At 36.6% G+C, this 14,021-nt stretch overlaps 1 protein-coding gene across 1 annotated transcript in view; it reads left to right on the top strand.

The window, feature by feature from the left end:
• The window catches only part of rnf213a (ring finger protein 213a), a 194,609-nt gene that overhangs the window by 64,817 nt on the left and 115,771 nt on the right, over nucleotides 1-14,021 (top strand). The window contains exons 41-47 of the mRNA NM_001353835.3: nucleotides 3,068-3,255; nucleotides 4,619-4,739; nucleotides 4,814-4,914; nucleotides 4,999-5,181; nucleotides 5,668-5,834; nucleotides 9,916-10,021; nucleotides 10,106-10,220. Coding sequence (NP_001340764.1) covers nucleotides 3,068-3,255; nucleotides 4,619-4,739; nucleotides 4,814-4,914; nucleotides 4,999-5,181; nucleotides 5,668-5,834; nucleotides 9,916-10,021; nucleotides 10,106-10,220 — 981 coding nt within the window. The remainder of the gene's footprint in view (nucleotides 1-3,067; nucleotides 3,256-4,618; nucleotides 4,740-4,813; nucleotides 4,915-4,998; nucleotides 5,182-5,667; nucleotides 5,835-9,915; nucleotides 10,022-10,105; nucleotides 10,221-14,021) is intronic.

The following is a 14,021-nucleotide window of genomic DNA, read 5'->3' as shown; positions in this document are numbered from 1 at the left end:
CAGAGTCTCATCTTCCATTACCTTTAAGAGTCAGTTGCGTCGCGCTAGAGGGTATTTGCTATTTACATGGTGGACTTTATAAGTCTAAAAACTGAACACTTCACTAGAGAGAAAACAGTTGAACAGAGCATCTGCAGGCAAGAATGAGGGATGAGCCTCCGTATTATTTACTTTCACTTTTGTGGATTGGGAAACTTCTTGTATGCACAGACATCCATTAGCCTATAACTAATTAATTTGTTAATTAATAAGTTTGTTAATTTGTTTCAAAACTTTTTCTAATTTCAGTTCTAATTTCTCTAGAAAATGATTAAATGAACAATAATAATGAAGTGTGGTCAAAAAATTTTATCCAAATACACATGCTGTGCCCTATATGGTCTAAAACCTGACAGGTGGATAAATCTAAACTTGTTTTAATAAAACAAATAAAAATATGCATTTAATAAACAATACTGCTAATAATATTATACAAAAGCATAAGGCATGCAAGTATGGTTTTCATATTTATGTAGGCTAGAAAATAATATGTTTTGTAATATTTTAATCCTTTATATTTATATTCTATATATATCCTTATTATATCTTATATACATGTATACAGGACTTGAAATTGCGACCCTTTTGGTCGCATATGCGCCCGAAATGTTATCTATGCGACCTTAAAATATATTTGGGAGCACTTCTGCGAGTGCTTAAAATTTTTGTGTGCGACCAGTTTTTACTGCAAAATGTTCAGCACATGCGCGGATTCGGGAGACATTCACGCAGAATGCATCTCTAAGCTCTTTGTCTGCACTTGAAATGTGAAACGCAGCGCTCGGGAATGGTGTAAAACAGTTGTCATGTCAACTTGCTGCAGTAAACAAAGCCAAGTCTGTAATGCTTGCCCCGCCTTCGCGCTCTTCTTATTGGTCCACCACTGCTCTAGCACTGAACGCGAATGATTGGTTAATATCAGCTGTCAATCACTCAGTCAGTGCCTTCTGGTTTCGGATGACAGAGAGAGCTACTACCGCGAAAAATTGTAAAGCGCTGAAGATGAGAATGAAGATAACACTGGCAGATTTAGTTTTAGAAACCATGGCATCTAAAGTTATAAATAATGACACATCTAACTAGTGATCGTGTGCTGAATGTTAATCCACCATCTACACTTTTCCAAGAGTAGAAGACTTCCATTGGCTTCAAGTCCGCTATGAAAAGTCTGTGGGATGGAGTTTTCAGGTAACTGTTTGCCACATCTAGCACGAGAGCTTCAGTTTAATCCTTCATATAATCGCCAGATGCTGTCCGCCGTGCAAGGGGCAGCTATATGTCAAATTGAACACAACGTACACCATCGCAAACGGGCTTGCCTTGCACTGAGTAAACTAATATCGCTACTCCTAAAAAGACCGGTATTGCTATTAACATGTATGCATATAATAAGGTACAGTACATGTCAAAAGCATCAGTGCAGTATCAGACAGCACTTGTGAGAACAGAACAGTTATACCGTTAACAGATTCATTCAAGCAGTGCGTGTAGGGCCGGTTAGCGCTCCGTGTATGCTTTGGTCACTCAGTTATGGTATAAAAATGTATTTTCTTGTGATAACGGGATTTCGTTGAGACATATTTTCCTCATGCTTGCATATATATATATATATAATTTTTTTTGCTTGTTAGTTTGATTAGTGTTGATTTCAAATACAATATAAATCTGTTTTTATAAAACTTGTAGTAACGGTGCTCATAATTGGTGGGTGCGACTAAATTTTGGCTGATACACCTACATTTTTAAAGTTAGGAGCACCGGTGCTACCAAGCAAAAAGGTTAATTTCGAGCCCTGTATATATATACTTAATATTTAAATAATTTTTCATTTGTAAAGATATTTGTGTATTGCTGTACATCCTCTCTGTATAAAGCAATGTTTAAGCGAGGTGCACAACTAACGTGCTCTTTGCTGGACAATAGACCGGCTTTGTTCTGGTCTATTGAACAATCTATTACAGTTTCTCAAAATAGCAAAGCTCCAGCAATACACCTCAAAACGCCTCCTTTTTTAGACCAGAACGCCTATGGGAGCAGATATGAGTGCAAATGCATTTGCTATTTAAACAGCGTGCTGCAAAACAACAAAACAACTCTAGCGCCGAGCTGAAACTAGCAAAGAACTATTGCGTCGCGCCGCATTGCGCCGGGTGTATGATAGAGCCCAATATGTTTAGCTTGTCTAGAAAATGCTTCTTAATTTGAGAATTGTGAGTTATTTGGACTAAAAATAAGACAAAAACTCTTTTTTTTTTTTGCAGTGTGAAGCTTATACGGTATCAAGATTGCGCAATGAGGGGTTTCTATGAGGCTGTAGGTTTTAGTTCTAAGTGTATTTTTATTGTTCTTGTGCTATTGTTTTATTAGTCTCTATATATTTATTATCTAGCATGCTATTGTTGTACTCGTTGTTAGATGAGTGTCACATATATATTTCTTGTGTCTTTTTTTGTTGCTCTACTTGGTGATATGATAGGGATAAAGAAGATGGGATGGAACTGTAAAGGTTTGAATAACCAGTTGTTTTCATCCCTCCTAATTCTTTCTAATGGCTCTGCTTCTAATTGCAACAAGGTCACTTTTAGTACGATTTTGTTTGTATACCTGACATTCACTCTTATTTAATAGTCCCGAGAGCACATTTTAACATTTTTAACCACGACTTAAGTCAACTTAGTGTAATGTGAAAACTGGAAATCATGTAAGTATTACATTACTATAGTAATGAAATGTTCATAATTCAATCTAATCTCTCAAAACGTTATAAAATATTGAACTTCACATGCGCTACTCATGCACAAGTCAGTGATGAATTTCCCCCTATATAATGTTTACACCCTGGTATAGACTTTCACTGTGTTTTTCAGTTTTTACACGTCAAAATCCAGCCTTTTACAGTCATACAAAACTCCTAACAAGCACATGATTGCTGCATTTACTAAATATACAAATTGAAAGGATATGTCCACATAGAAAAAAGCTAAATCAAGATCTTTTTTTGCGTCCCTCTGTCTATTCTGATTCTCAGGTATTAGATGTGCTTGCTGCTGTGGCCTGTATTGAATACTTGGAGCCCCAGAATCTAGATGGAGACGATCAAAGTCTGGCCTGGCTTAGACGTGTTAAAAAGCTTCAGGTGCCTGTTGAGCTGGTCTGCAGTCTAGAGAGCCTACATAACCGTGGAGACAGATGCAGACAGATGGTCACCAACATCCAGTGAGTAATGAGCCATAAAATCTATCTATTATTTGTATATTAAATACATTGTTGCATTTTATTTTCACAGTTAAAACAACATGGCAGATTACCTCAGAAATATAGTCTATATGTCATATATGGCATATTATATACATAATTTTTGATACATTTTTAAATGTGTGTAGCATGTTCATGACATATTTCATTCCTCCGCTTACCACTAGAAGGAAGCCTGCGTACCGCTAGTGGTACACCCACCACAGTTTGAGAACCACTGCTTTAGTGGATATGCTTTAGTAATCAGTGGTTGTTGACCTTTTTTTTGTCAAACTAAGTAAATGATTGGTGGTATTAATGATAATTGTATTTTTGAATGACATTTCTTGTTATATTTTTTTCTAAGATGCATTACAGTTACTGAGGGGTGAATTAAAATTGGAAGTATCTAGGTTTTTGCTTTGTTTAAACATATTTTTTGGCTTTTCTTTCTTTCTTTCTTTCTTTCTTTCTTTCTTTCTTTTATTTATTTATTTATTTATTTATTTTTATTTGTAATTTTTTTTTATTTGTTACCATTTATGTAACTATTACAGTTTTACTTGGCTGTGGATCTTTATTCTCTTCATGTACTGTATCAGCCAGTTCTTTTTGAATGCACCTTTTCCCTCTTCAACATACTGTATATGTAAGATCTTTCATATATCTTCAATAATATTAAACCAAAATTCAAAGTTGTGTCTTTAAGCCAATTTCTAGTCATACTTGCCACAAGGAAAATCTTAGATAAATATTGTTCTCTTTTGAGTACAACATCTATAATATCTCCCATAAGCAAAAATCAAGAGGTTTTGGGAATATTGTATCCAAGCACTTCGGTACTAACTACTTTCATGTCATGCCAAAAATATTATATTTTGTTTTCCACAAATTCCAAAATATTTTAATTCATCTTGAGAAATCCAGGACCCTGATTTAGAAACACTGCATTGTTGTAGATTGCACTGGATCATAGCACTTAATGTCATCTAACACAATCCTGCTGTAAATTATAGAAAGTTTCATTCAGAGTGTGAGTGTGTGTTGTGAGAATTAATATTGCAAGACAATTTACAACAGGGGTGCCCAAATCAGTCCTGGAGGGCCGGTGTCCTGCTGAGTTTAGCTCCAACCCCAATTAAACAAACCTGACACAGCTAATCAAGCTCTTACTAGGTATACTAGAAACATCCTGGCAGGTGTTGAAGCAAGTTGGAGCTAAATTCTGCAGGACACCGGCCCTCCAGGACCCAGTTTGAACACCTCTGGTTTACAATATATTTTCAGTTCAGTTCTGTATGGCACAAAAAAAAATGTTTCATATCATTGAACTGTTCATTTTCAGACATGGCTGGCGTCGCATTTACTCTCTGGTGTTGTTTGTGGAGCACATGCTGCTGGGTGTTGGAGATTTACAACAGAAACTCAAGCCGGTGGTTCTGGAACACACTCAGCTCCTAGCACAAGTGAGTTCACTCACAGTCTTTCACTGCATATTCTTTGTGCAATTTTCTTAAATGTTCCTATCTGTGTGCTGAAGGTCCTAGAGCAGGACTCAAACCTCAAAAAGAAGAAGCCATTTGAGGCTGTGATCACTGTCCTAAAAACCTGCAAAGATAAAGCATCTCAGAGGATTATAAGGTATGATTTGTTGTTATTGTTAGGGTTTAGTTAGTGATTAATCCTATTATGGTGATTTTTTTTAACCTATTTTTATTGACCCAGGTTTGGCCTTCAGCTCTGTCCAGTGTGTATGGGAGACCCTCGGGACCCTTTAAGTCTGCCGTGTGACCACATCTACTGCCTGACCTGTATCAGGCAGTGGCTTGTGCCCGGTCAGATGCACTGCCCTCTGTGTGTGCAGGAAGTGCCTGACAACTTTGAGCTCAAGCCCTCTGACGAGCTACGGTAATCTACACAATGTCTGGATTGAATGGTTGTGCGTTACCTTTCTGTTTGAGTTTGAGGGTGCTTTCACACCTACACTTTTGTTTCGGAACCTGTCTCGTTTGCCCAGTTAGTGCGGTTCGTTTGGCATATTTGAATCCACCAATCGCTCTCTGATCCGCGCCAAATCAATCGCGCCGAGATCGCTTGAATGAGGTGGTCTCAGCTCGATTGAAACAAACTCTGGAGCGGATCGATTGCAGTGAGAAAGCGATACGATCCGAGCGCAGTTACATCCCTGTGTTTTATGGATATGTAATAGTTTACTCACACGTCACTTGTTTTAGCTCTTTTTTGTCCGATTAGAAACTTTGCAGTGTGAAAGCGAACCGCACCAAGAGCAAAGAGCAACAATGTAACATTTGTAATCTCTGTTTCGGAACAACTGAATCGATTCACAGGTGTGAAAGCACCCTAAAAGTGTATGTTTTTGTTTCTGGTAATTAGGCGTCTCATCAGTCAAAATGCATCGTTCAGAATGCGATGCAATGCTTTCTTCATTGATCTGGTGTCCACCATGTGCTTCAAAGACAACACTCCTCCCAGCAAAGACATCATCCTTCATCTGTTGTCTCTGCTGATGGTAGAGGCCTCCTCGCTTCCTCCGTTCAAGGGTATGTTTGTCTAAAACAACAGTCAGCACCAGAAAGTTGTTATCGCAGAAAAACGCCCTATCACAAGCCCGAAATTGAAGCAAATGGCTGTTGTATATAACAAAGGGCTTTATTCTGTGAAAACATCTGTCTTTAAGCCAATTTCTAGTTATACTTGCCACAAGGAAAATCTTAGATAAATATTGTTCACTTTTGAGTACAACATCTATAATATCTCCCATAAGCAAAAATAAAGAGGTTTTGGGAATATTTTATCCAAGCACTTTGGAAATAACTACTTCTTGTCATGCCAAAAATATTAGATACTGTTTTCCACAATTTTAAAAATATTTTAATTCATCTTGAGAACTCCAGGACCCTGATTTAGAAACACTGCATTATTGTAGATTATTGTAAAAACGCCCTATCACAGGCCCGAAATTGAAGCAAATGGCTGTTGTATATAACAAAGGGCTTTATTCTGTGAAAACATCTGTCCTGGATGTACTTAATCTTGCTTATTAAATGGCTACTTGCCACAAAACATAAACATTAGACGCACGATATTGCTCTGATCCTTAATATATTGATTTTTTAAATAAATGCAAAGCTGAAAGAAATAAAGCTTATAATAACCTCCAGTTGAAGTCAGAGTTATTAGCCCACCTGTTTATTTTTTCCCTAATTTCTGTTTAACAGAGAGAAGATTTTTCAACATATTTCTAAACATAATAGTTTTAGTAACTCGTTTCTAATAACTGATTTATTTTATCTTTGCCATGATGACAGTGAATAATATTTGACTAGATATTTTCAAGACACTTCTATACAGCTTAAAGTGACATTTAAAGGCTTAACTAGACTAATTAGGTTAACTAGGCAGGTTAGGGTAATTAGGCAAGTTATTGTATAATGATGGTTTGTTCTGTACACTATCGAAAAAATATCTTAAGGGGCTAATAATTTTTTACCTTAAATGTTTTTTAAAAAAATTAACTTTTTTTTGCAGAAATGAGACGTTTTCCAGAAAAAAAAATATTATCAGACATACTGTAAAAATATCCTTGCTCTGTTAAACATAATTTGGGAAATATTAAAAAAGAAAGAAAAATTCAAAGGGGGGCTAATAATCCTGACTTTAACGGTATGTATTATTTATTCCCAAGATGGCACCAAACAGTCAAAAAACGCAGCGGGACAGACAAGCCATTTTAAAACTAATTCATTTCAGTTTAGTGTAAATGTCACAGTTGAAGTTCAGTTTAATTCAGATCAGTGCAATGCAAATCTCACTGAAGGTCATTTGAAAAGGTACGAAATTGATCTAAAAATCGTAATACTAATCTGAGTCTAATCGTTACTGTAAACACATTTTAAGAAATATTTCTATATTTCTATTTTCTTCAAACATTTCTTTTTTAATTTAAGAGTGAAGTACCAGCTGAATGCAAAATCTGCATTTGGTTGTTTGACCACTGAAAATGTGTCAACTTCAACACTGTCTGACTGACTTCCAACTGGAATTAAACCATGTTTAACATTGAAAATAAGAACAACAATGGAGTTTGTTTAAAAAAAAAAAAGGAAAGTTAAACACTTAATTTACTTTAATATTAAAATCTACAGTGCTTGTTGCAAATATTAGATGTTATATGTTGTCACACTATTGTCACTTTTTGCCGTTGTTTACACCACCACCACCTTGCTGCCATGGTTTGCACCACCTTGGATTCTTGCTGCTGTCCATCCCTTGATGAACTCAACCTTGTTGATAACTTGTGATTTGGTGTGGATTTGCATCATCCATGTGTAAACAAATCTTCAGCAACACTTATCTTATTCAAAAGGACCAAGTTTAAAATGTCTTGTTTAAACTACAGTATGTCACAAACATTTATAGTTTAGAGCAGGGGTGTCCAAATTACGGCCCGCGGGCCATCTGCGACCCGCAATCATTTTGTGGCGGCCCGCGAGGCTTTTTATAAATATTAATAGAATCTGGCCCGCTATACAAAAATGAACGTAATTCAATAAATAACCACCGGGTGTCCCTATCACATGCCTTCAATTAAGCAGCAGTTATCTTGTTATGAAGTAAATCGAACCAAACAAACTGAAGGAAACTTTTTAATTGATAACATTTTGATTCATGTTTTGGCGAGCCATGGCACAACCAAAAAAAAAAGGAAAATCAACAGTGAGTGCAGGAAGTTTCAGTCACGTTGAGGCAAAGAATATTTCTTCACAGAGGTCAGCGGGAAATGTATGTTTACTTTCAGTTGAAGTAATAAAGGTATATAATATTAAAAGATATTATGAAACAAAACATCAGGCCTTCAGCTCTTACACTGGTGCTGAACAAGATCAAAAAGTAAAACAATGAGCAGCGCCCTATCATATGTATATATGTATACATATATGTATATATATGTATATATATATATATATATATATATATATATATATATATATATGTATATATATATCAAGCGGCAACCTCCTGCTCTCCCTCAGGAAGCCAATACGGAAGTAACTAAAACTGCAATTCATCTGAATTTCCGCAAGTCCTGGGCGCTCCTGGCTCCAAAACAGAGCAAATTTCAATTGAGCCCACTGTTAGAATAGCCAACTTTACAGCAGAAAAAAAGGTGTTTACAGCCTGGTACAAAAAAAGATTTTGGTTAATACAGCTAACATTACCCTTCATGACAACTGTGAGGGGGGTGAATTTTTTTATAACTCATCCGTTTTCTTTATATTAAGTTATATTAAGTTTGCATAATTAAGGGAGTGGCCACTTGAGTGACAGCTAGGTCTCGTTGGTCGCCGTCACGTCACCTCAGCTGAATCCGGCAGGTTAGCCACTGAACTCGGCATATTCATCGTATTTCTGTGTTGTTTTATGTGGCTTTACACAGTCAACTGCCTTTTGGACTTGTTTCCTACAATTATTAGATGGCATGGCATGCTGAGTGCACTTAATTGTGCTCAAAAACCATTCACGTGGCCTCCGTTTCCCCTGTGAGTAAAGTTACATACTTATATACCATCTCTATACATGTATTTGTTTTATTTCAGATCATTTATCGTTTATATTTATATTTAGAGCTGTAATGCACTTCTAAATCTGTCAGATTGATTAGCTGTAGGTTCTAGAACAGTCATCTGAAGCGTTGTCATACAGTGTTATGCTGGATTTCATCAATAGTCTTACATTAACTAACACAGACTGTATATGAAGTGTTTAGAAGTAATTCACGTTTTCCTCCTGTTGAAAAACGTCATAAGAACAATGTTTAGTAGCTCAATGTATTACAGCAGTGTTTTTAAAGTCTAAACACTTCATTGATATAGTTTACAACCAAGCACAAGTGGTCAGAATACAAACGAGTCGCAGGTGATAAAGTATTAAGCGTTCTCCCAAAGTAAAGTGTGTCTGAACCAGGTCCAAGCTAAATGCCAGCAGGTGTCTGTAGCTCCGCTCACTCTCCGCCTCTTTGCCTTTGTTTGGTATCCCGCCGTGGGTGTGATGACGTGCAAACAAAATGGCGACGGTTGGCCACGCCTGCTTGTGGCTTCTTTTGCGCTCTTTAGAAACCTATGGGTGACGTCACGGATACTACGTCCATATATTTTACAGTCTATGATATATATATATATATATATATATATATATATATATATATATATATATATATATATATATATATATATATATATATATATATATATGTATATATATATATATATGTATATATATATATATATATATATATATATATATATATATATATATATATATATATATATATATATATATATGTGCCTGTCTGTCTTTGTGATGTATGTCAAATTTGGCCCGGGAAAACGTTTTTTTAATTTTGCATCTGGCCCTTGGCCCAAAAAGTTTGGACACCCCTGGTTTAGAGACTTGAGTCCAACCCAGTACAAGCAAGAAGGACCTAAATAAAGTGGCTAGTGGGGCTATTTGCTTGGTCGACAAAAGCCTGTCGAACTCCTTTTTAATATATTGTACAGTGCAGAGGATTTGATTTAAATTCAAATGAATAAATATTCAAACCACTGTTTCTCATCCCTTCAGGGAGAGACCGCAGGTTCTTGACTAAGGCCCTTTCGCCTTTTGATGACTCTGTGGATAAAAATCCAGTGGTTCGTTCAGTGGTGCTGAAACTCCTGCTCAACTACAGGTGAGTGCAGGGCTTGTTACAGCTCACAGCTTGCTTTTCCTACACATTATGAATGTAATACAATGTTGTCTTCTCCTCCCGCAGCTTTGATCATGTGAAGGATTATCTTCAACAGCATCTGACAGAGGTTGAGCAAAGCAAAATCCTCGAGGAGACTGATAAAGCAGAGCTTTATTGCTTATACATGAACTGTTTGGAGGTTTGTTAATCACTGCCTTCACAAGCTTACTTAATGTTAGTACACCGCAAACAAATGATTTCGTGCTTAGGTTTTGGTCTTGTTTCTAGTCAGAAATAAAGTGAGTTTTTTTCTGTAAAACAAGCAAAATAATCTGCTAATGCAGAAAGTAAAATAATCTTGTTTTTTCTTTTCATGTCAATCAATCAATCAATCAATCAATCAATCAATCAATCAATCAATCAATCAATCAATCAATCAATCAAAGCCTTTATTTGTCACACTTTCATGTAATGAAATAGAACCCTCGGACCATACACAAACATCACATTTTAGGGGAAGAAAGGTCAAAGAGAGGCAGCGTTTAGAAAGGGGAAATAGACACATGGGGGGAGAGAGGCGAATAAAACTCCCTCTCACATTACCCTTGAATTAGGGCAGTTTGAGATCATAGAGAATCAAGCACATAAACACATAACATTGCAACAGGGGATGGTAACAGAAGGGGCCCTATCATACACCCGGCGCAGTGTGGCGCAAGACGTGGCGCAAGACGTGGCGCAGTAGTCTATTGATAGTTTAAGCTTGACGCAAGAGTCGTTTTGAGGCGTTGCGCTACGCTGTTTAAATAGCAAATGCATTAGCTCTCATTTTTGCGCCCATAGGCGTTCTGGTCTAAAGAGGAAGGCGTTCTGAGGTGGACCGCTGGCGCGTTGCTATTTTGAGAAACTATAATAGATTTTTCATTAGACCAAAACTAACCCGGTCTAAACTCCTGCGCAGAGTTGCGCCTCGCTTACGCACTGCTTAAAACACACAAGAGAGCAATAGGCAAATATCTTTACATATGAAAAAATGTAAATATTAAGGATATATATATAGGATATAATAAGAATAGATATAGGATATAAATATAAAGGATTAAAATATTACAAAACATATTATTTTCTAGCCTACATAAATATGAAAAATCACTGCTTTTATGTTCTCTTCATCTCGGGAGGCTTTTTCAGTTCATTCATAACAATTTGCTTTTGTATAATGTTATTATTATTAGCAGTATTATTTATTATATCCATATTTATATTTGTTTTATTAAAAACAAGCTTAGATTTGCCCACCTGTCAGGTTTTAGACCATATGGGGCACAGCAGGTGTTTTAGGATATAACTCAGGTTTTTGAGCTCATTTTGTTATTATTATTCATTTATTAATTTGCTGGAAATTAGAACTGAATTTAGAAATAGTTTTGAAACGAATATTTGCGCTTAACAAACAAAATTATTTATTTATAGACTAATTGATGTCTGTGCATAAAGGTTTCCTTTAGTGAAAGTGATCCATTATCTCTCATTCTCACGCAGTAGATGCTCTAACAGTTTTCTGTTAAAAAACTGTTAACTGTTTGCTAGTGACTTACTTTGCGTCCTGTAAATAGCGAATGTGCTCTTGGCGCGACGCAGCTGGCTCTTAAAGGTAATGGGAGATGAGACTCTAATTGGTTTATTCTTAAAACACACCTATAACTCATTAAGAAAATAAACTCAACCCTTTTAGACCATGTGCCACTGCGCAAGGCAGATTTGCCGTCCTTAAATTAGCAAAAACGCGTCCTGACACGCCCTGAAAGCATTTGCGCCCTGCGTTTTGCGCTCTGCGCATGGACTGTCAAAATAGAGCCCAAGATGTGGATATAGTCCAATGAGGGCGGCAGCCATCCGGTCCTGCAGCTAAAAAGCGCTGGTCACAGACCAGCCTACCCACTACCCATGTTTTTTTTTTTTTTGTTGCTGTTTTTTTTTTTTTTTTTTTGCTTGGCCCATTGGCAGATTATGTAGCTTATTTTAAGGGAAAAACTCTCATAATTTTGACATTATTTCCTAAGAAAAGACAGTATGCTTTGCTTGTCTAGAAAATGCTTTTGTTTTAGATTAGAAACAAGACAAAAATCGGTAACACTTTACAATAAGGTTCATTAGTTAATGCATTTACTAACATGAACTAATCATGAACAACACATGTACAGCATTTATTAATCATAATTAAACATTTACTAATGCATTATTAACATTTAAGTCCATGCTTGTTAACATTAGTTAATGCACCATGAGTTAACAAACTAACAATGAACTACTGTATTTTCATTAACTAACGTTAACTAGCATGAACAAATACAGTAGTAAATGTATTGTTCATTGTTTGTTCATGTTAGTAAATGCATTAATTCACATTAACTAATGAACCTTATTGTAAAGTGTGACCCAAAAATCTAAGTAAGAAATGTTTTGCAGTGTAGTGTATCACATAAAGTATTTTTGATAATGACGTATCTTACTCAACTCTACTATGAAAGAAATTAAATGTGGATCAAGGCTGTTTTTCACTGGTCTTTTTTGATGAAATAGGTTTGAGCTTCATGGATATTCTTTGTCTAGATTCCATTTCTGGTCTTCTCTCAAAAGATGTATTTTTTAAACATAGTTTAAGGGTGTACTTACACTAGGCACAGTTGCCTTGAACCAAGCTCGGGAGCCATTGTCCCCCTCTTCCACTTCCCTGACAGCCTGCACTCACAGTGCAGGTTTATCTTCTGAGCTCAAGCACGCTTATATCATCGATGACGCGACGGTTAAGTTTAAGAGAAGCGCTCTTGCTCAGTACAATGGAAATTGCATTTGTTTTGTTCTTTTGTAATATTTCGAGTTGTTTGGAACGCAATGACACATGGCTGAATTCTTCCGCCGCCGCTTTTGACGCTCATAAATTTTCATAATAGTCCTTGTGCTGCACATATTAGGAGGCTGCAGCTGAACTGCAGTGAGAAGTTTGCATCTTTGATAAACTATGACAGTTCACGTTCATTGAAATGTAATAATAATTATTGAGTCCATATGAAACAGTCCTTTAAAATTGACATCACGTCTTCAGTTTGAACCCAACTGAACTTCCTCCAATCGGGCCCGGGCTAGCTGATCAAACCGCACCCAGGCGTGGCACAGAGCACTCATTTGTCAAACGTGTTTGTATAGCTTGATGTTAGTACACCCTAAGTTACATCCTTGAGGCATGAATAGTCCTGACTGACTAAAAATAAATGTTTCTTTGCTACACACATATTCACAATCTACACATATACAGAATCTAAGCTCTGCTGGATTCTGCTGGGTGGTCAAGGGGTAGAGGAGGGTCAGTTTCAAGTAACATTAGATCAATATGTTTTCGTATGTATTCAAACCAGTTCAGTCCAGTGACTGATAGAGTAAGTGTATTTTGTCTAGCAAATGCCTGTTGTCATTTTCAAGCATAATCCGGTCACACTTTATTTTGATGGTCTGTTTGTTGATTTAAGTTACATTGCATCTACATGCCAACTAATTCTCATTAGATTATAAGTAATACTGTTAGGTTGGGGTTGGGGTTGGGGTTGGGGTTACGTTGACATGTTCTTGCACAATTTCTTATAGTCAGTTAAATGTCTGTTGAAGGAGCAAGCGGCAACCTCCTGCTCTCCCTCAGGAAGCCAATACGGAAGTAACTAAAACTGCAATTCATCTGAATTTCCGCTAGTCCTGGCCGCTCCTGGCTCCAAAACAGAGCAAATTTCAATTGAGCCCACTGTTAGAAAGGCCAACTTTACAGCAGAAAAAAAGGTGTTTACAGCCTGGTACAAAAAAAGATTTTGGTTAATACAGCTAACATTACCCTTCATGACAACTGTGAGGGGGTGAATTTTTTTATAACTCATCCGTTTCCTTTATATTAAGTTATATTAAGTTTGCATAATTAAGGGGCGTGGCCACATGAGTGACAGCTAGGTCTCGT

The sequence above is a fragment of the Danio rerio genome, chromosome 3 (assembly GCF_052040795.2).
Source record: "Danio rerio strain M-AB ecotype USA chromosome 3, GRCz13ab, whole genome shotgun sequence".
Taxonomy (NCBI): Eukaryota; Metazoa; Chordata; class Actinopteri; order Cypriniformes; family Danionidae; genus Danio; species Danio rerio.
This window is presented reverse-complemented; position numbering and strand designations above follow the sequence as displayed.